This window comes from Vombatus ursinus, unplaced genomic scaffold, assembly GCF_900497805.2.
Source record: "Vombatus ursinus unplaced genomic scaffold, bare-nosed wombat genome assembly UNPS02009062.1, whole genome shotgun sequence".
Taxonomy (NCBI): Eukaryota; Metazoa; Chordata; class Mammalia; order Diprotodontia; family Vombatidae; genus Vombatus; species Vombatus ursinus.
This window is the reverse complement of record NW_020948840.1, coordinates 12910092-12933696: the sequence shown is the minus strand read 5'-3', so window position 1 is coordinate 12933696 and position 23605 is coordinate 12910092. Positions and strand designations below refer to the sequence as shown.

The window sequence follows — 23605 nt, the reverse complement described above, 5'->3', positions numbered from 1 at the left end:
TAGTAATGTTCTTTCCATACTCTCTGAATTATCACCTTTTCAACCATATATATAGGTATATATTCAGGATCTCAAAGAAAAAAAGATTTTAATACAAGTTTGATTGTAAATTTTATATGTGTGTGTGTGTGTGTGTATATACATACATACATACATACATATATATATATATATATATATGTAATATGTACCCTGATCAAGGTGTCTGTGCCATTGCCATCTATTGTCTTGTTTACATGAGCAGTTTCTTGCATGCTTTGTAGCAGAAAAGGACAAAATTATTCATATTTATGTTGCTTCAGCCTCCCCAGTCTTTTATCTGTGTAAACTGAATCTTATCTGCCCATCTTGTCATACTTAGATTCCAATCACTGGATTTCCAGATGCATTTCACACTCAGTAATGTTGTGCCCTGAGTGGGACACTTACTCTGGAATGTGCCTTACAGCTTTCAGAGACACTGCTTTCTAAATGAAGTATTAGAAACATTCTTTTCAGTGCTGTTTTTTCCCCAAATATATAACTATCACTCGAAAATACCATCAAAGTGTAGTGTATATGTACACAAAAACAATAACAAAGAGGTTAAGCACTGTCCCAATGATTCCTAACATTGCTAAAATAGATTCTTCTTTTTCCTCTTTCTCCTCTTGCCTTTTTACATCTTCTACTGTAGTGATGGCAGAGGTGCCCATTTTTCCAGCAAATATCTTCACCAATATTTTGACAGCTAGCTAGAGAAAAAGAAAGAGAAAATGAATGTTCTCTAAAGAAGTAACTTTGAGTTTTCGGAATATAAGAACGTATTTAGCATTTGCAGTTATTGCTTTTCTGTAGGTTTATTAGAGTAACTTAATTTTAATTTCTCAGGGTGCAGCTCTCTTTGTATTTTTGTGTTGATCACATTAAATATCTTGTACATTATTTCTTCTAACTTTAAAGTAAATACTATTTTAAATCATCAAAATGCTTTTCATTTTAAAAGTTCTACAGCAACGTAAATGGTCATTTAATTTCAAGGAACTTATCACAAAACCGTAGTACATAATGTTTGCATTTTTGAAACTTTATGTACATTTTTATTTCCCAGTACATGCAAAAGCTAAGTTAGCATAATTTGTTCCAAGTATAATTTTATTAACTCTTAAGTAGTTAAATGTATGAGATTATTAGCCTAAAAAATCACTTTTTTTCCTGACCTTAGAAAGAATAGTTTGCTATGTAAAACCCAGGTTTAATAACCTGGGTTTGAAGCATTACCACTGGAATTATTTTTATTTATTGCAGCTTTGAAAATTAAATCCATTTTGTTAACCAATTAGAATATATGTGAAAATTATGGCAATTTTTATGACCAAAAATTATAGAATCTTTTAAGCCTAATTAAATTGCCAACCTAAATATGGTAATTTTAAAATTGTCAATTCTTACCCTACATTGCATCAGGAATAAAATGTCGTCAGACATGTTCCTTAGTCCATGGTAGTGATGAATCAACCTTTTATCTTCATAGATAACTGCTTTTTATGTTCAGAGAAAAGGAAAACGTGTATACAGCAAGGAATTCCTTAGTAAACAAATTTATTGTGGAAAAAAAACATAGAAAGCTTTCAGTCTCTTAAAAGGCATAGGCCTTATCCATCAGTAATCCATTGTGAAATTCATTGTAGCCTTTCAGTAAGAAAAGATAACCTCATTTTCATTATCAGTCCATACTGTAAACATGTTCCATTTTCAGTGGTAGAATTCTTTTTATTTTAAATCCCATATTTGCTGAATCAGGGTAACAATATCTGTCATTCAAATTTCATATGCTCAGGGAAAAATAGTGTTGCTATTCTTGTTTGTCGTTTTTTTCTGTCCGGCTTTGCCTTCAGACGAGCCTTTTAACTAGTGTACTCGTTTCCAGCCATCTGAAGAAGCTTTCTCCCGTTGAAATGCTGTAGCTCCAAATGCAGTAAGCTGAGTATTTGATTACACTACCTAGCTTTTGTCCAGACATCTGAAAAGCAGGAAAGTAGTTTTATTGTCATAATTATAAAATGTCACACACCTGCATTTGCAGCCTTTTGTGACAATTCCAAAGTATTCTTTAAGCATTGCATAATTTAGCAGCCAGGCACATGCAAGCAACAGAAGGACAGTGGTTTCAGTTTCTTACTATAGTGAGCTGTGACATTGATTAAACATGCACTTGGCACTTGCTGAATAAAGAAAGAGCTACAAGCTACCCTTGCAGACAGTGAGTTGCATAACAATGTGTGATGGCTCTGCTATTTCATTGTCAGGCCAGGCACATTTTAATCCTGTAACAACACTGAAGAGTGCCATGTGGAAGGGAGCTGAGTTAACTATACTTCAGGGTTTTCAGATGAAGCATATGACAAATGCTGACATTAAGGATTTCAAGCTTGAAACGGCGATTCTGTTGTTTTATGCTTTGCTTGACAGACAATTTTTCTTGATAGAATTAAGATTGTCTTTCCTTTTTATTCACTCATTGTCCAAAACATGCATACTTTAGTACAGGAAGACAAGTTTTGTTTTTGTTTTTGCTTTTTTGGTGAGGCAGTTAGGGTTAAGTGACTTGCCCAGGATCACAAAGCTAGTAAGTGTCAGAGTGGCAGGCGTCTGAGGTCAATTTGAACTCAGGTCCTTTTCACTGTACCACCTAGCTGCCCCAAGATAAGTATTTTAATGGGAAAATCTGAATATTCTAATTAGATGTCCCTTTCTCAAGCATATTACATTTGGACCTACTTTCCATTTTCATAAAATTTTGACATTTCCTAAAAAATATGTGTGCGCGCGTGCGCGCACACATACACACACACACACACACACACACAAATATATACACATTACCATAAAGTAGCTCCATGGTATAATTGATACAAAGTTGACTTCAAAGCCAGGAAAAAAATGTTAAGTTCAAAGCTTATGTCTAATACATATTGGCTTTGTAACTCTGAAGAAGTCACTTAACACCTCTGTACCTCAGTTTCCTCATCTGTCAAATGAGGAGATTGGATTTGATGGCCTTTCAAGTCTCTGCTAGCTCTAAATCTATAATAGTATGTGTTCACTTCATGGCTAAATTTTTGTATCTGAAACTTGTTACTATTTGTATAATTTACCTAGATTTTCACAAGTATTTAATTATGTTTCTCACAATATTTTTGCCAAAAAAAAAAAAAAAGATGGAAAGATAATGGGTTGATGGAACCAGTTTAATGGCCAAATTGAAAAATATTTAGTTCAGCGTCATTTTGGCAGGAAGCCTTCAATAACATTCCCCCGAGATATGTGACTGTCCATGTGCTAGTTAACATTTTTATCAGTGCCTTTGTGTTGTTGGAGTTATTTGTCCTTCCTTCTCGAAGAGGACCATGACATCAGGGAGGTGATGCTGTAACATGCAAGTGTAAAGGCCCTTAGATAAAATGCTCATTGGATTTGTTCATGACATGAAGCTAGGAGGATTAGTAAACACACTGAGTGACAAAATCTGGAAACATCTTAACAGGTTCAAACATTGACTAAATCTAAGAAAGTGATATTTAATAGGGATTAATATTGAATCTTATATTGTGATTTTGGAGTGTGGGAGAGGGGATAATATACAATGCTGCTTGAAGGAGGGTTTGGGACAAGATTGCTCCTTAGGGCCAAACAACATCCATCTTGTGTTGGACAAACCTTCAAGTACTAAAAGACAAATTATCTATTGGGTTTTTCACTTCTCCCTCTGCCTTCCCTTATAAAACCCCACCCTTTGTCCACATAGTGACCTCCAATTGCTTGATCCCTCAGTTCTCTCCCAGACCATCTCCTGTGCTAGCCACTCTCCTCTCTTCCTCATCTTGACTCCTTGGGAAACCAATTCAGCTTTTGAATCCTTAGCCCCCTTATCATTTCATGTACCCTACTAAGCGTCAGCCTTGTATCTTTCTCATCATTCACTACCTTTACTCCTACAGGTATAGTGCTGCTGAAAGAAAGAGAAAAATCACAAATTTATGTTATACAATCTCAACTAGTTCTTCACTGCTGCTAATCAGTCCTCCATTATGTGCCTCGTCAACTCAATATTCCACTCTCCACAGCCAGCAGCTCTTCCAAACATTTTCATCTCTCTTCAAGCCTCCATTGGCTCCCCCCTTCTCCTTTCTCAGCTGAGTGCCTTGCCTCATATTTTGTAGGAAAAAAAATGAGGCTATTCACCATGAATTCCCTCTTCTCCCCTCTTCCTCATCTCCTATCAGTCAGATACCTTCTGCCACTATTTCCTCACATGATGAGGTAGACTTACTCTGTACAAAGGCTAACCCCTCTATGTGCTCAAGCAATCCCCTTCCATCTTGTCTACTCCAATAGATTGTTCCCCATGCCATCCCTACTCCGTCACTTATTTTCAATCTCTTAAGTTTTCAGGACACTGCTCCCACCTAGTTACCCTCCTACTTTTCTGACGACTATTTGTTCTCCTTTACTAGATCCTTATCCAGATCATGCCCTCTGTTGGCATCCTACAAGTTCTGTCTTGGGCCCTCTTCTCTTTTCCCTCTGTACTATGTCACTTGGTGATCTCATCAGCATCTGTGGATTTTACTGCCATCTATCTGTATGCTGATGATTCTCAAATATATTTATACTACCCCAAGCTCTCAGCTGACCTACAATCTTGCATCTCCAACTACCTTTCAGACATCTCAAACTGGATGTCTGGTAGACATTTTAAACTCAACATGTCTAAAACTGAGCTCATTACCTTACCCTCTAAACCTCTTCTCCTTCCAGTCCTTCCCTATTACTGTGAAGGGCAGCACCATCCTCCCAGTCCCCTTAAGCTTGAAACCTAGGAGTCGTCTTGTACTCACTATCTATTACTTCTCCCCTCCCCACATCCAATCTGTTGCAACTTTCACCTTTGTACAATCTCTTGAATATGTCCCTTCTCACTTCTGACATTCCCACCACTCTTATACAGGCTCTCATTACATCACACCTGGAATATTGCAGTTGCCTGCTGATTGGTTTCTCTCTTCCCTCTAATCCATCCTCCATTCAGCCACCAAAATGATTTTCCTAAAGCACTCCTCTGACAGTTTCACCTCACTACTCAATAAATTTCAGTGACTAGTCACTGTCCTCAGGAGCATACATTCTTCTGGAAGATGCAAGGTATATGTAGAGAAGTTAGGTACAAGATAATTTGAGAAAATTAAGCATTGGATTAAATTCAGGATGGAATGCTGATTAAATTTGGAAGGTAATACAGGGGGATGGCATTCTCCTGTTGACACTGCATGGAACTAAAAATGAAAACTGTTTCCAAACATTTATGCCATTCAGTACTTACCATATATTTCTTTGTCACCAGATGGGACTTGATTGTATGTTTGTTTTATATTATTTAAGATTATGCATTTTTTCCTGGCTAAAATAAAACATTTTGGAAAGACTCTAATGTCAATAAAAGCAGTGATCCTGTTTGTATAGTTAGCAACACTCAATTCAATTGAAACTATTGATACCTGAATGATTTTGGTTTTTGTCATTGTATTTCTGATGGCTGTGTTTATTATAAAGTGATGGTGAGAAGAGCATAATAATAGTGATAATGGTGATGTTAGTTTTCTTTGTTAAAATCTAAAAAATGACTTTATTATATGTTAGTCGATAACACAGTTAAACTTTGTTATGTAATTGAATAAGAGTTTGCAGCACATTATCCAGAATCCGTGCTTTGAAGGAATTTCGAATGTTTTCTGTTAACTTAAAATTATTGATATAGAGCTAGATGAGGAGGAAATCAGGGTGCTGAATTGAAAGAGCAATCGTGTTCCTTGGGGAAAAGTTTTCCCCACTGCTTTTTAGCTGGCATATGTTGAACTTTCCTTGGTATTAGCTCACACTTTAGTTTATTCAGTCTTTGCAAGTACCTAACTGTGCCCTGGAGGCACACATTGTAATAAGAAACTAAATCTGATTTAAAAAAAATACCTATACTTTGCAGGACCAATGATTAAAGTTTGAATTACCCTCTCTTCTATGTCGTTTTTCCCCCATTATTCCCTCAATTCATTAGGTGAAAATATATTTCCAGATGATATCACTTCGAAAAAATGTAGTTTAATTTTGTTTACTTTTTAGATACAGTAACATTGAAAAAATACATTGAAAAAAATGTAGTATGTTTTCTTATTAGTAGTACACAGATCCCCAAAATCATGCCCTAATAAAAGTAAGTGGTGTTTTATCTAGTATTTGTTTTAAATTTTGATATTTAGTAGTATGCATTTTAAAACTAAATTTGCCGGTTTAGTCATCATGGAGTATTACTAGAGGAAATAATAGAGCATATCTACTTTTTTACTAATTTATCTTGATTTATCAACAATCACTTCCATAAGGTTTTGAGTTTTGAATTTTTCTGTCCCTTCTTTCCCCCATCCATCCCCAAGACGCATGCAATCTGATGTAGGTTATACATATACATTCCTATTAAACATATTTTCACATTAGTCAAGAGCATATCTACTTTAAATTTAATCTTTAGAGATTATGAACCTATAATACAGAACTTTTGGCTGTTGGGAAAAACCATTTTGATTTTGAAATTGGTTAGCTAGGACTTTTCACTCCATTTCATAGATTTCAACTAAGATAGTACTTATTGATTACCTCAGTGGAGGAATTATACTTAGTTTCATTATTTCTTCCTGAGTTGGTCTGTTTTGATATATTTCAATTAGCATTTTAAGCAATTTAAAGACTGAATTTTAGGTGACAGAAACTATTTCATAGATTTGTAACTTCTCTTTTTTTGAAGTTCATAATTTTTGATGTGTGTGTATACATACACAGCAGTTTTGGAAAAGAAACTTCTATGTAATAAATCATGAGTAAGTAAATAATTTATGAGAACTCAAAATAATTAATGTATTTCTGATATCTGAAACACAATGGTTTGACATTTGGAAAATACTTTCCCTAGATTTTACCAGATTTCTAGTCTGTTATGAATATTTGTAAGGCAACTGGTAGGACTATACTGGCCTTTTTTTGTCATTCTCCTTGACTGATTTGTAGATGGCCACTCTAAACTTCTTGATAATTTTTATTAGTATTCTTGGCACTTTATTTTCATGGTTTGAGAACTGTTCCTTCACTTTTTCCTTTGCTCATCTTCCAACTATTGGTTTCTCATTGAATTCTGCCCTTGAGCTTCTTATTTGCTTCCATGGCTTAAATGACCATTTCTAATGACTTCCAGTGAAGATTTCTCCACTCCCCATTCCCCTAACAGTTCCCCTGGGATTGAATTCTTTATTTATCACTATGTATTTACTGGATATCTTAACCTAAATGGACCACCACCCACCCCAAATGTAGTCAAAAATTTATCTCACATTCTCCATCCCCAGATTTTTGTCCTTCCCCTCATTTCTCTCTTTTATTGAATGGATCCAATATATCTACAAACACCACCCCAGGTTCAATATCTCAGCTTCTTTGAGTCTTTCTCTTGTTCAACTTGCATATATACATGTTTATCAAGTCCCTTGTCTTGAACCTCCACAATATTGTGTCCATCTGACCCCTCATACTGACATCATCCTACTTTAGGCCTTTATCTCTTCCACTTGGACCCGGGTTCCTAACCTGTTGGGATCAGTACTTAGTGACTTTCAAGAAACTTTCCCATGTCCATATTTATTATTAAACAAAGAGAATTCTTGTGTTTGTCATGTCGGTGCACATAAAAAATAGATTAATTTCGGTAGAAAAACATAGTTATTTGCTAAATATTCCTCACACCCCCTTGAAAAGGAATCTCATACCCTGTTGTGAAGGTTATGCATGTGCAGTTTAAGAACCCGTCATTTAGATAATTACAAGACCTCTTACTGGTTTGAAGGAAACTCAGGACATTTACCCTAGATAGAAGACAATAGCTTTCTTCAAGTATTTGAAATAATGTTCTAAGATAGAGGTATTTGATCTATTTCCTATGGTCCTAGAACATTAATAGCTCATAGCAGATTTATAGGCTTGGTGTTTAATAATAATAATAACACTCCATTAATTAATTGATTGATTAATTAAATTGAGGGACTTTTTTTTATAGCATTGCGGTTAAGTGACTTGCCCAACGTCACACAGGATTCAAATCCTGAGGTAGGATTTGGACTCAGATCCTTCTGATTCCAGGGCCAGTGCTGCATCCACTGCAACACCTAGCTGCCCCCCTTGGGGGCATACTTTTTTAAAAAAAGTTTTGTATTTCAAATTCCCTTCTCCTCTCCTTCACCATTGAGAAGGCAGACAGTATGAAATCTATTATGTATGTGAAGTCATGCAAAACACATTTCCATATTAGCCATGTTACAAAAAAAAAACCCCAAACAATAAAAAGCAAGAAACAAAGAAAATGAAAAGGTTATGTTTCAGCCTACATTCAAAATTTATCAGTTCTCTCACTTTCTCTTTCTCTTTCTCTGAAAGTAGACAGCATTTTTCATTGTGAGTCCTTTGAAATTATATTGGATCATTGTATTGATCAGAATAACTTTCACAATTGATTATTCTTATAAAGTTGCTGTTAGGATATACAGTGTTTTCCTGGTTCTGTTCATATCTCTTTGTAACAGTTTATATAACTCTTATCAGGTATTTCTGAAGCCATCCTGCTCATCATTTTTTATGGCACAATAGTATTCCATCACAGTCATATAGCGCACCTTGTTAAACCATTCCCCAGTTGATGGTCATTCCCTTGATTTCCAATTCTTTGCCACCAGAAAAAGAGCTGCTACAAGAATTTTTCTACAAATAGGTCCAAATAGGTTCTCTTTTCTTTCATCTCTTTGAGATACAGACCTAGTAGTGATATTGCTAGGTCAAAGTACAGGCACAGTTTTATAACCCTTTGCATGTAGTTCCAAATTGTTCTCTAGAATGGTTAGACTTGTTCATAAGTCCACCTAAAGTGCTTTAATGTCCCTGTTTTTCCACATCACTTCCAGAATTAGTTGTTTTACTTTTCTGTCATTTTAGCCAATCTGATAGGTGTGAGGTGGTTTAATTTGCATTTCTTTAATCAGTAATGATTTAAAGCATTTTTTCGTGTGTCTACTGAAAGCTTTGATTTCTTCTTCTGAAAACTACCTGTTTGCGTCCTTTGACCATTTATCAAAATAACACAAAGCTGGTAGTGATAGTTCACTGGATCCAAAAACTCCTTCAGGGCTATGCCTTGAAGGGTTCTACTCTTTATTCTGGCTGCCCCCTACCTGTCCCTCCCATTGGTGAGTGCAGCAAATGGCTAGGTTTATCTAGGCCTGGGCTTCCTTTTTCCACTTTTCTTTTGGGCAGCTTTAGTTGGCTTTGTATGCCTGAGGGCATAAGCAATGCAAAGTGGGCATGCTGTGTGTTCAGAACCAAGGCTGCAGTGAATTCAAGGCTATGAATTGAGTCAACCAACCTGGAAAGCACACAAAAAGTTACTAAATTAGGTTTAGGTTTAGCAATACTAATAATAGACATATACTCCAAAAAAAGAGAGAGGGAGGGAGAAGGAGAAACTGAGAGGAAGAAAAGAGAGAGAAGACTCTTTTGTACACAAATATTTATAGTAACTCCAATCAGTTTTGGCAAAGAACTTGAAACAGTGAGTTCCTGTTATTTGGGGAATGGATAAACAAATTATGGTATTTGAACATAATGGAATATTTATTATGCTATAAGGAATGATGAAAGGTACGGAATTACAGATAGCTAGTGAACAGCACCAAGAAAACAATTTTTATGTGACTACAGCATTTTAAAGGAAATCAACTAAGACTGAATGAAGCATTTAAGTGTTTTCCATGTGCAACAATTAGTAAGAAATATCATCAATGCAATGATCCATTGTGACTCCAAAGAACTGATGGTGAATTACATTTTCCACTCCTTGGCAGAGAGAATGGATATTTTCAGACACCGCCAGTGTGTGAATTTGTTTTGCCTAACTATTTATTTGATACAATGAGTGCTTTTATTTGGAGGGGAGAAGGAAGGGAATTGGAAGGAGGTGCATAGTGATACCTGGGAATGGGGGAGGGTAGAGAAGAAAAAATTTCCGTGAATTTTTTTTTTTAAAGTTCAGAATTGGGGGCACAGTTAAACAGAGCAGTGTTGAAGTAGACAAAGTTGAAGTATACATTTTTAAAAGTTATATATAGATCACATGTGTGTATGTGTATATAGTGTTACATTTCTTGCCTTCTCAGTGTAGGGGAAGAGTAGAGGGAGAGAGATGATTCAGAACTAAAAATAAAACATTTTAAATTTAAAAAAAAAAATTTTTTTAACCATACCATGGAGATTCAGGGTTTCATAAGCACCCTTTTTTTTCTTGGTATGGAGAAGTTACTTGTCATATTCATAATCATTACAAGGAAATTTTTTTAAAGTGCAGGAGGTATAAAAAATATGTTTCCATTGAAGGACAAAATCTTGTAGCTGTTACACTGCTGTTTTTCTCACATTGTTCTTTGATTTGGAATTTATAGAAAATTTTCACCCTCAGTAGTGTGGAGGGGCCCTCTGAACTTGTTTTCTTGAGTTGCCCTATTTCCCAGAGATGAAGCCCTCCCCGCCAAACTAACACAACAAACAGTGATCTTTTTTAAAATGAACTCTATTTAACTCTGAGTGCCCTTGAAGCCAAGTTAGCTACAAGCCTGGCTATGCCCAGTCTGCCCAGACTGATAAACTATTTGTGCAGCTGGGACATCCTCTCTCAGTCCAAAGTTCCCAAGCTTTCCTGCTCCCTTTTGCTCTGCCTCCCCTACTGCTCCCTTCTTCCTACTTTGTCACTCCCATTTTGGAGGGGATTGTCCACCCCTCCCATGAGACCTCCCTTTTTGCTGTACCTATAAATATTCAAGGCTAGGGGATGAGGTGGGATCAGTTTAAGGAGTTCCCACATGTTTGTGCCTTTCTCTTGTAATGAAGTTACTACCCATGTCTGGTGGAGTTGTGACCTTTGGTTAACAGTAGTAGGGTCAAGTTTCCAAATTGTTGTTAAAGATGGACTGTAGTTATGTTGTAGTAGACTCCTGGCAGATTCAGTGTGTCGTTTGATATTCCTAATTGCTACTTGAGTTACACAGAATGCGTCCTATTACCCATATTTGTAAAGCAGGACACTGACTTACCAAAATTGACCCAACTCTGAAGCAGGAGAGCTGGGACTTGTTCTCATGTGATAAATTGCCTTTATGTGTAGTATGATGTAGTACTGTAGTGATGCTAACTTTACTCCACACTTCTGTGAGGTGGTATATATCCATATTTGTGGTGTCAAACTTGTGTATTGCACGCAGGCCCACTCACCTGCATGCTTCTGGAACTTTGTTAAAACATAATGGGAAATGTTTAACAAAATAAAGATACAGTACAAAATAGATCATCTTAATTTGTGCTTTTCTTAGTCAGATGCAACCTACAGATCCATTTCTATTTAAGTTGGACCTCACTTAAATATTTAAAAAGAAAGGAGCCCCAAAGTAGTCTCACCACTATCACATAGTGGGTCCCCTGGCTTCAAAAACTGTCCCTTGCCCCACCACTCTAACTATATATGTTCAGAGTTGGAAGAGACTCCAGGAATCCTCTAATCAACCACCTTATTTTATAGATGAGGAAACTGAGCTCCAAGAAAGGAGAGTGACATGTCCACAGACACTTAGGATTCAAACTGTTGCCCTTTAACTTCAGAGCCAGTGTTCTTTCTGTTGTACCACGCTGCTGTCACAAGGGAGTACCTGGTTTGTTGACAGTCATTCCTGTATGAATAACTACTATACCAATTTAAAGAACAAGGAAGTCAATTCAGGTTAGCATTGTATGGGAAGGCATAGTAAAGACATGGAATTTGAGCCAAATTTTAAGGGTTAGATAATTAGAAAGGAACGTAAAAAAGGAATTAGGTGAACAAAAATGTAGGGACAGAATAGCACGAATCACTTTTGGGGAGCAGTTTGGCTAAAACAAGAAACTTATAATGGAGTACTTGTGAAGGTAAGGCTGAAAAGGAAAGTGTGATGGGGGGGGGGGGGGGGAGATGTATTGAGAAATTGCTAAGGAAATTGGCCTTTAACCTATATGCAGTCTTGTAGTAGTGTTTGGGATGGAACTAAGGGAGGGGAACAAGACTAGAAGCAGAGATGCTCATTATGTGACAGGGTGATATTCTTCCAAGTATGATATATGAGCCTGAATTAGGAGATTCTCTGTTAGATTTTAGAGATTATGAAGAATATTTAAACAGACTTATCCTAGATAGATCAGGAAATGGTGAGACAACTTGATGTTCAACAGAGAGAATTCATAGAACCTGGTAAGTGGTTGACTCTAGATGATAAGGGAAAAAAGAATATGAGATTATATATATAGAAAAAAGATAATGTAATTTTAACAAAAATGCAAGTATTTGAAATAGAATCTTCAAAAGTATTTTTTTGCTATCCTTATAATGGTCTTTTGACAGTCTGAGTTTATTTCTTCCTTTTACATAACAAATGACATCACTCTGAAATTTTATTTAAATCACCAATTGAAATTGTGTTGCACTTTTTATTGATATCATTTCAATTTTTTATATTCTGAAAATGTCCTTTATCTATGAAGTTAATTATTCAGACTGGAGTTTTTAGTATATTATCTTTATCTTAATTCACACATGGTACACGAAAGAGATAATTTTACCCTTAAATGTAGTACACAGGCATTGACATCATGATGACCTGTTTCCAGCTACTGAAGGTAAGTAAAGGAAAATATTTTAATTCCTCTAAGATTGAGATAAAAGCAGCATTGTTTTGAACTTGTTTTGATACTGCACGTGTATTTACCTTGTGTTTCTTTTTTCCCACTTGTTATAGTTCTTGATATGGCCAGACATGTTCCCCTCTACCGAGCTCTGCTGGAGTTGCTTCGTGCCATTGCTTCGTGCACATCCATGGTGCCCCTGTTGTTGCCTCTCTCTACAGAAAATGGCGAAGAGGAGGAGGAGCAATCTGAATCCCAAGCTTCAGTTGGGACATTGTTAGCAAAAATGAAGACATGTGTGGATACCTACACTAATCGTTTGAGGTATAATGATGTGTTCATGCCTTTGAAGTGGTCCAAACGTGCATGTATGTGTGTTAAACAGTTTAATTTCCCTTAAATTATGTCATGCATGAAAGGATTATCTATTTTTTCTTTTTTTTTTTCTTTTGCTTATTTCTGTTACGGTGATACCACATGATATTCTTCAGGTATGCTTGGCTTGGATGATGATAATCTGTTTATCAGCTAATTAAGAGCACTCTAAATAATTATTCAGTACTTTTCTTTCATCATCTCTTCGTTAAGTCAGGTCTTAACATTTCATTAAAATTACAACTTAATAAAAAATTAGCAGGCTTAATCACTATTTGTAGGCTTTTGCTTTCTACCAGAAAAATTTTGCTCCATTGTGACTGGTCATTTGTTGTTTTTTCATTGGTATTCTTAAAAGACATCTTGCCAGTTGGCTTCACTTTTTCCCCCCTATATTTGCTCTGTTTTCTGCCTTATTTTTCTAGCAAGCTGGAGTTAAAAAAAACCCACGTAAAGTGTATGATGACAGAGGATCACTTGCTAGAAATGTACAATAGTTATTTGCTAGTTTTTCCTTTCAGGGAGAAAAAGCTTCTTAGATTATCCTGGTTTAGTAGGTTGAGAGTGATGTCATCTCCTTTCAGTGACTGAATGCCAAGTACTGAGGAATATAAATTAGGGTGAAATCAAAAGGTGAACCTAAATGGACATGGTAAACAAGGATTAGGGATCTGGAAGGCTAGGGGTTTAGAATAACACTGAAGTAAAATATAAAATAGTTTTTGTCATGGTGGTACCATGGAGGCCATAATGTGTGATTTTCTTGTGGTAATATAGAGAATCATCAGGATCATGGAATAGAATAGTGTAGTGTATTAAGGTTAGTTGAATGTCATATATATTTTGAAAATGATATCCAGGAAAATAAAAGTTGATTTTATTTTATGCAAACAAAAGATAGGGTATGTATAATTTTAAGAGTTATAGATACTATGTCTACACTGGGTGAATTTTGCCCAGTATTCCTGCTTTGCACTATATTATGGTAAGTTTCATACTAATACAATTCAGGGTTTTCAAGATAGAAGTACTTCAAAATTTGCAGCAGTATGGAAGTTTTAATATTTAAAAAATGGAGAGAATATCGTACAGTGCAAAGAGCACACATTCTAGAGTAAAAACACCTGGATTCAAATCCTGCCTCAACCACTTATTACTGTGATGTTGAACAAGTCTTCATCTGTAAAAAGATGGGGTTAAACTAGATGGCCTTTGGATTCCTTCCTCCCAGCTCCAGATCCATGACCCTTTATTCCTGTGATGTTATTAGTGTTTACAGATAACCCACTAATGCATTCTCATCCTGTATAATATCTGTCTGTGTTTTTCCAACAACTTTCTATCCATGATCTACCCAGAACAATGGAAGCATTCCTTTTGTCTTTAACATTTCATGAGTATTGATACTACAATCAGCCTGTCTATTTATTAACATTTATTTTCCATGTTTTTTTTTGCTGTAACTGCTTGCTGTAACTTCTTTACTAAAAACTGACATGCTCTCCTTTCCATTGTATATGTTTTTGGTATCTTTTTGTAATACTTCTTACGTGTGAATTGTCATTGGTAACATGATGTAGTCTGTACCCTCAATGTGTCATATTCAAGGGGTGTGTGTGTGTGTGTATTTCATTAGATTAACTGAGTTGGGAAATATGCAGCCTTCATCAGTCTTTTTTGCTTCATGTGAATTGTCAGGGCAATGTGTTTTGGATCCTCTTGAGAAAACTTTGCACTGTTTTGTGGCTTGATGATGTCAATACAAGGTCATCATTAAAAAGAGGCACCTAGAAGACCTCACCATCAGTAGAAAATCCCATTTCCCATTTGAACTTTGCAAAAGACATCCTATATGACACAAGTAAATACCCTTTAGCTAATTTATGTATTCCTGTTTTATTCTTCACTTTGGTAATCAGAGAAGTTTTGAATTCATGCAGCCTTTATCTCTTATCCACCAAATCTCATTTTTCAACCTCTTCCTTCTTGACCTCCCTACAGCATTTGACAGTGTTGATCCACTTTTTCCTTCTGGATACTCTATCCTCACTAAGCACTGTTCTGTTGTGTTTCTCTTATCTGGCCACTCCTCCTTAGACTCCTTTACTGATTTTGCATCCATCTCATGCACATTTATGGTGAATAATTCTCAAGTCTCTGACCTGGACCCTCTTCTCTTTTTTCTCTGTGCTGCTTCATCTCTCCTCATATCTTTTATGCTCATCTTCACCCAACTCTCATCTGTAGCTCCAAGAAGCTGTAACATGTGTAGCAGCTATACCTGGCAAAACCATCTTGGCAGATGATCTAAACCAGGTTGAGGTTAATTGACAGGCCTCAAACCCATTGGCAAGTTAGGGGGATGTCTACCCCAAGCATGTGAAGACTTCCCCTTGTGAAATAGGTAGATGAGAACAGTTTGTTCCAATGGTCATGAAGGGAGCTGAAGCAGACATTGTGGAGCACTTAGAGCTTGATCAGATATCGAAAACACAAAATCATCTACTGCATGCTGGGCCATCGCTGGTCATCTGGACTTTTGTGACTCCGGAAGAGAGAGTGAGGCTGACAACTTTGTGCAACTTTGCCTCACTTGAGTCCAATTCACGCACAAATCAACACATCAAACCTTCATGTCATTAATTCTGTTCAAAAATGAAGTATAAACAATAACAAGATCTTCTGTAGAGTACCCAAAAAAAACTATTGCATAGTCAAACTTTCTTATCTTATATTTGTGAAAAATGTTTTTCATTTAATGCTAATAAATTTAATCTTAACGCATTTGGCCCTGTAGTCTAACCTTTCAAGACCTTTTTGGATCTTGACTTTGTCATTCAGTATTTGGCATGCCTCCTTGATTTCTGAATGATTGAATTAGGCGCTTAAGTTCTTACAGTATGCCAGTCATTCTGTTAATCATTGGCAATAAAAATACAAAAATGAGAGAAGGGAACTTTTATTTTGATAGTAAGAAATTAATATATATATCAGGTTGGTGGCCAATGAGAGAGTGACTGTTAAGTCACAGAGACAGTAAATTGACCCACTCAGTCAACAAAAATTAATTAAGCATTTACTATGTGTCATTCACTCTGCTAAGCACTGGAAATACAAAGGAAGGCCAAAACATCCCCTGCCTTCAAAGAGGTTACATGCTATTGGGGGAGCTCACATGTAAGCAATGAGAGATAACCTCAAAGGAAAAGGCATCAGCTGTTGGGGATCTTGAAAAGGCTTCTTGCAAAAAAGTGGACTTTGAGTTGTTTTGAAGGAAGTCAGTGAGACTAAGAGGTAGAAGTGAGGAGATAGAGCTTTTCACATATGGTAGATAGATAGTGCAAAGGCACCAAGGTGAAAGATGGAATATTTTGTCTGAAGTACTTAAGTAGTCCAGCATTCCTAGTATGAAGAAAGAGGAGTACATAGAGGAGAGTAATGTCTAAAGGACTAGAGTAGTAGGAAGAGGTTATTACATAGAGGGGAGAGTACATACAGTAGAATAAACCATAAGACTAGAAAAGTAGGAAGGGGTTAGATTGCAAAAAGCTTTAAATTATAAGTAGAGGACTTTTTATTTGATACTGTTCATAATAGGGAGTCACCAGAGCTTCGCCAAAGGGAGAAATCATGGTCCTATATATACTTTAGAAAAATTGCCTGGGCAGCTAAAGGAAGAATGGATTTGAGACAGAAAGACCCATTAGGAAGCTAATATAGTTGTCCAGTTAAATGGCAATAAGGGCCTGAACTAGGATTGTGGTTTTATGAGTAGAATGAAATAGATGTGTGCAAGATGTTTTCAAGGTGTAAATAATAAGATTTGGGAAGAAATCAAACATATGAGTTGAATGAAAGTAAGAAGTTGAGAATGACAGGTTGCAAGCCTGAGTGACTGGGGAAATGGTAATGTCCTTGACAGTAATAGAGAAGCTGGAAAGAAAGGATTGTTTGGAAGGCAAGATGTTTTGGACATGTTGAGTTTAAGATATCTATGGCACATCTAGGTGAAAATGTCTAATAGGTAGTTGGTGATATGGTACTGGAACTCAGGAGCAAAACTAGGTTTGGATTTATGGTTCTGAGAATAATCTACATGGAGATGATAGTTGAACCCGTAGAAGCTGGTGATCTTATCAAGTGAAATAGTATAGAGAAAAAAAAAGAAGAGGTCCCAGTACCGAATCTTGGGGGACATCCACAAATAATAGGCATGCCATGGATGAAGACTCAACAAAGGAGTCTTAGAAGGAACAGTCAGATAGATAGCAGGAGAACCTGGAGAAAACAATGTCATGAAAATCTAGAGAGGAAAGTATCTAAAAGGAGAAAGTGATCAACAGTGTCAAGTGCTACAGGGAGATTAGGAAGGATGAAGGAGGGAAAAGTCATTAGATTTGGCTATTTAGAGCTCATTGGTAACTTTGGAGACAGCAATTTTAGTTGAAAAAATGAGACCAGAAGCCAGATTGCAGTGATTTGAAGAAGAGAAGAGGAAATGGAGGTACTTAATGTATATTGCTTTCCCAAGAAGTTTACTTGAGAATGGTAGGAGAGATTAGGACAATAGGTGTTGGGAATGATCAGATCAAGTGAGGATTTTTTTAAGGATGGAGTAGACACAAGTTTATTTGTAGGCAGTTAAGAAAAAGCCAGTGTAGTAGGGGGAGATTGAAGACAGGAGAGAAAGTGGGCTTGATAGTAGAGGCTGTCTGCTAGAGAAGATGAGAGAATGAGTTCAAGGGTGTCCGTAGAGGGATTGACCACCAAGAGATGATAGATCCAATCAGCAGCTCATGAATAGGAGCAAAGGAGACAGATGATTATCCAAAAGATGTGATTGACAATAAAACAAGAGGGCAAGGGGCTCATATAGTGGCTAGTGTAGAGATTAATTGACTATGGGGTCAAGATAGAGAAAGGAGGACAGTGTGGCCAGTGCAGGAGTGAAAGGCTAGGGAAGATCTTAGAAGTGGAAGAAATGGAGGTTACAATGAGGATGAAAATCCTCATCAGGCATCATAAGACATAAGAAAAAAGGAATACACAATAAAATATATAATATGAAAAGGAACAATATGAGATAAAAGAATTTCAAAGTTCATGACCATGGAAATTGAATACTTAACAAAGATTTGATCATCCGTAGAGTGAGGAACTTGAAAGAATAGTTGAGGGAACATTCTTATGTATTATGTATAATTCCCCAAGTATAAAGACAAAGTTTGGGTAGAGGGTGATATCATAAGCCAGATACTGAGTTCACTGAGGAAAGAAGGAGAATGTCTGGGGGATGGATAGATAATGTCTGTCAGGAGCTACATTGAGTAAAATTAAGTATACCAGCAGCTGTGAGGGAAGGAGATTACAGAGTGTGGATCAGAATACGCAAAAACAAAAATTTCAGAACCACAAGATGATACACTCCGTCACCTCCCAGTGTTTTCACCATGTGTTAATGCCAGGCAAATGGACCTTGGGCATGCAAGGGGGCAATGATACATAGAAGGAGAACAACCTTCTACACATACTTGGATCCATGATTGGCTGAAAGGTGAACAGCATATTTTAACCTTTTCGTAATCCAAGACATTGATAAGAATATAAAAAAGCACAGAGTTAAGCGTAGATCCCTTAGCTACTCCTCTATAGACCTCCTCGATCCACATATAACCTTTGATAACTAATATATGAGTCCCTCCATTCAGTCAGGTATTAAGACCACCTCTCCAGACTTATCTAGTTCACAGCCCTCTTTTTACAAAAATAACATAGGAGAATTTGTAACATATTTTGCTAAAACCTCAGTAAACTGTATTTGTCATAGCATTTATTTACTTGTCTGGTATGCCTTTCATCAAAGGAAATAATAAGTTTAGTCTAGCATGACCTACTCTTGCTGAAGTTCTAATGGTATTTTGGTACTCCACCATGCTTCCTCCACCTTTGCTTCCTTTATTTTCTCACACGAATATCACTTCCTAATATGCAGTGCTACTGTCCTTCTGAATTGCCTATCTTGTTTATTTTGAGTAATTTTTACTCCCCCAAAACAATATTGTAGTTATGGTTTTCATCCCACCAAGTGTCACTGGTAACAGATTGATCCCTTTCTTCAGTCTTTGCGATATCATTGTCTTACCACTCGACTTTGATGACTCTGGAAGAGCTAGTGAGGCTGATGACTTTGTACAACTCTGCCTCACTTAAATCCACTTCATGCACAAGACAAAGACATCACCCTGTGATATCATTGATCCTCTTCCAAATGAGGGAACAAACAAGGATTAACATATAAATCATAGTTTTGTTTTTTTTTTCTTGGTGTTCCCTTTGCCTGTGTTTAGTATGAGTACAATACAAGGCAAAATGACTAATTGTGTAATAAAATTATGTGTCCTTCAAGGAGAACCTGATTTTTTTTTCACTTAATAATGACTTTTTATCTTACAGTTAGAGAACCTCTATATTGGTGTGGTTCCATAGTATATTAACTCCTTTGTTTATGTGTTTAGTTAATCTAAAACTGCGTAATTCTTAGCAACCTCTTTCTGCTTTTTTCCCCTCACTCTACAATTTAAATAGGTATTTGTGGGCCATTCAGATTTCTGGATTATTTTGTAATTTTCTCTGTTTAATGCATTACCATGACTCATGGTTGATTATATCTCATTCATTTCTAGCCCCCCTCACTCAGAACTGTGATTTCTAACAGTCTTTTCATTATAACCAAATCATACTTTGGAGGGACATGGTTTGGGGTGGGAAGTGGAATATCTTACAGAACTACAATGACAAAAATTAATATCCTTTAAAAATTGTAATAGGGCATTGATTTTTCTCTTTCATAGATCTTTAGGACTCCATGAATTGTCTCATTGAAAGAAAATAGGATCAGTCTTTCAATAAACATTTATTAAGTACTGTGCTGGGAGTACAAAGGAAGGCAAAACAATCCCAGTGGGGAAGAAAACATAGAATTGATTTGGACAAACAGGCTATATACAGGATAAGTTTGAAATAATCAGCAGAGGAAAGGTACTAGAGTTTAAGGAGACCAGGAAAGACTTCCTGGAGAAGGTGGGATTTTGTCCAGGACTTGAGGGAAGCTGAGAAGCAGAGGTGAGGAGGAAGATCATTCCAGGTGTGGGACACAGCCATTGAGTGTCATCTTAGGAAAGGTGCACAATAAGTTACCTGCTTCATATCTGGGCCCTACCATAGTAGAGTTTGGAGCTCTCAGATGTTAAGAAACAAGGCAGATCTGTTACATAGCCTCAGAATGTTTAAAAAAAAAAAAAACCACAAATCTAAAACATATGAGTCTTGATGAAGAAGCTGAGCAAGCTCCTTTGCTAAGCAGGTTGAGTGAATAGAATATGTCATTATCAGAATTAAGCAGGTAAACAAAACATCAATTCTGGCTGTCAAATTATGTTTTTATGTAATTTATTTTATTTGGGTTCATTTTCTTATTTTCTGTAAACTCAGGAAGCCTGTGCAAATAATGAAAACATTTCCATTTCTTTACCTGCCTTGGAATCACGTTTGTCATCAGAACTAAGAGGCAACCGGGGGGGGGGGGGGGGGAGGACTAGAAACTGATTGCATCAGGTGATATATTAGCTGATCTTTTAAGGAAGCTCTCCAATTTAGATGCAGAGGAGAGTAGCACACACATCCCAGCAGCAGCCTATGGAAAGACTATGTTATTTTGATTCAGTTGGAGAAATGGAAGCAATCATCCTCAGGCTCTTCATAAGAACCCCAGATGGTGATAATGGCTGGTGGTTTTCATCTCCACAGCTCCATAAAATAACATATATTTTGAATGTGTATTATAGACAATTGTCTTCTATGTAGATGAAACCTATTTCAGGACTTAATTGGATCCATGATACCACAAATGGGAATTCTTTCTCCATTGATGTAGACAACAGCACTCCTTCGGTACAGTTGTTTTTTGTTTTGTTTTTTTTTATTCTCCATAAATCCTTCATGGTGGATCTTGATAGGTTGTAAATAAGTAAATGAAAACAAAACATTTGACTCAAAATTAAAGGGAAAGTATACAATTAAAAATTGTAATAACCTTGATGAGCTTAATCTAACCATTCTGTTCCCAAAACTATATTTAGTTTTAAAGTCTTAAATTTTGTCTTTTCTAAGATAAAAGAAACCTTAGAAGTCACTATACATACTGTCAGGCTTGAGACTTATTTTTGAGGTGATCATGTTGGAAAGACAGATAAAGGCTTCTATATTTTATTGCATAGTTCTTAGAGTAATTTGTACTATAGAAGACTTTCCTTCTCCCCCTTAATACTAGGACCTTACCTCTAATATTACCTCCAGTTTACCCTGTATACATCTTGTATGTACATAGTCGTTAGCATTTTTTCACACCTTGTGCAATGTGAACCCTTTAAGGTGAGTGACTGTTTTTTACTTTTCTCTATATTCTTAGTACTAAATTCAGGGCCTGGTACATAGTAAGTGCTTAATAAATGCTTATTGACTTAGAGGAATTAACATATAAACTGGCTGTTGCTGATTTTCTACATTATAGAACATTATAAAACAATATACATTGTTTTATTGTGGAAAATATTGTGGAAATTTAGATGTTTTAGGGAACAAAAATATCTTACTACGAGCAAATCCCATTTTATAAGCTTTTAGATAACTCATGTACCAATAACTACTGTTGCAGACAACCTCCTCATCACCAATTCAACCCCCCTGGCATTGGAAATTGTTGCTACTGGAACTTACCTGTGGCATTCCATTGATTATCTTTTCATTGAACTACTTTGTCCCCTATATAGGACACCACTTTCCTGCTTCTGTCTGTTTATACTATTCATTTTAAATTAAAAGTTAATTATATTTGTTAGTTCAGGAGTACTTCTGTTACTCAGAATGTGTATAGTTAAGTACTTTGGTAGTAGTGAGTTAAGCAAAGACCAGCCACTGTAATAGAAACAGTTCTTGGAGTAGGGTTTTTTTTTTTTTTAATATACCTAGGAATTTCCAGTTAAGCCCCATTCTTCTTATCTGTTACCAGTCAAGAGATGGGCAGATGAATGCTACAGCTTTCAGCCAGGTATTGTTTATTCAACCTATCCCAAATTATAATTATGTAAAATATGGTAACTGGTTCCAGTGGAGCCCAATGCAGTGTGAATTTGAATCATTTGACTACATCAGAAAATTTATTCTTACTAATTGGGACTGAGTATGTATTAGTATAGTAGATAGGACTCTGCTGTGTGAGATATATTAAGATTCTTATATCAAGGGAGAAATAGAAAGCTTTAAGTATGTGCTCAAACTCCTTTCCTGAAACTGCCATTCACTTCACAATCTTTAATGTCTATGGCTGTTGTAGGCCAGGTAAGAATTTGCATCGATAGATTTGTTTTCTAAATGTTATGCCCTATAGAGATCACCCTAAATTTAAGTTAACCTAAAAATGAATGTAATCTAACTCAATATCTTGTTAGCATTTGTTGTCATTGCTAACTGTGAGAAAGCTTAAAGAAAATGTTTGTGAATTTTTCAAAATCTTTGCAAGATTTATATATAATAGATTGTTTGGATTTGACAGGAATAATCCTAAAGGTGCTTGCCAGAAGGGAGATCCTGGCATACTGTTAAATACAAACAGGGAAAGGGTGAGAAACACATGTACTTACTACCTCTTGTTGAGGGAAAATCCTTTTTCCTCTTCCTTTTCCTCTTTGAACCAGTAGGAAAGAAAAGTTTAGGTCAACTGGCTAGTGAGTGGATAAGCATGATATAGGGTTGTTGGGGAATGTGATGGTTTACAATTTTTCAAACTTGTTCTGATATATTTTCCAAAACCAAAGTTGAGTTTTGGCCAGAGTTTTCAGTTGTTTAGCAGACATCCTTAGAAGCCCTAGGCAAAAATGTTAGGTTTGTTTTCATTTTTATTTTTCATCATTAGTGATTGGTAACTTTTTTTTTTTAAGGCAGTTGGGGTTAAGTGACTTGCCCAGGGTCACACAGCTAGTTACTGTTAAGTGTTTGGTCTGAGGCAGGATTTGAACTCAGGTCTTCCTGACTTCAGGTCCAGTGCTCCATCCACTGTGCCACCTAGCTGCCCCCAGCTATCAGATTTTTAACAGGATATTTGATACAAAAAATTTTTTCCCTTACTAGTCCAGTTGCTTTGATTTAATTCTTCCATGAAGTTTTGCATTTTCAAAAAGAGCTCTGAACCTAAATAAATCTAATTTGCGGTTTTGTAGTAGATCTTTTTAAAAGCAGGAGTGACTATTTTGAACCAACCTGAATCAGCCGTTCTCCCCTAACCTTCAGTCAACCAAGGGTTAAAATGATTGGAATGAATATAGGGTGTCCCAAACGTCTTAGCTTGAAA

At 36.3% G+C, this 23605-nt stretch overlaps 1 protein-coding gene across 7 annotated transcripts in view; it reads left to right on the top strand.

The window, feature by feature from the left end:
• BIRC6 (baculoviral IAP repeat containing 6) overlaps positions 1 to 23605 on the top strand; it is a 316937-nt gene that overhangs the window by 227948 nt on the left and 65384 nt on the right. For all 7 annotated transcript variants that reach the window (XR_003568132.1, XM_027850508.1, XM_027850509.1 and 4 more), the window contains one exon: positions 12939 to 13149. Coding sequence is in view for 6 of the 7 variants with exons in the window: in XM_027850508.1 (XP_027706309.1) it covers positions 12939 to 13149 (211 nt within the window). In the remaining variant the exon portion in view is untranslated. The remainder of the gene's footprint in view (positions 1 to 12938; positions 13150 to 23605) is intronic.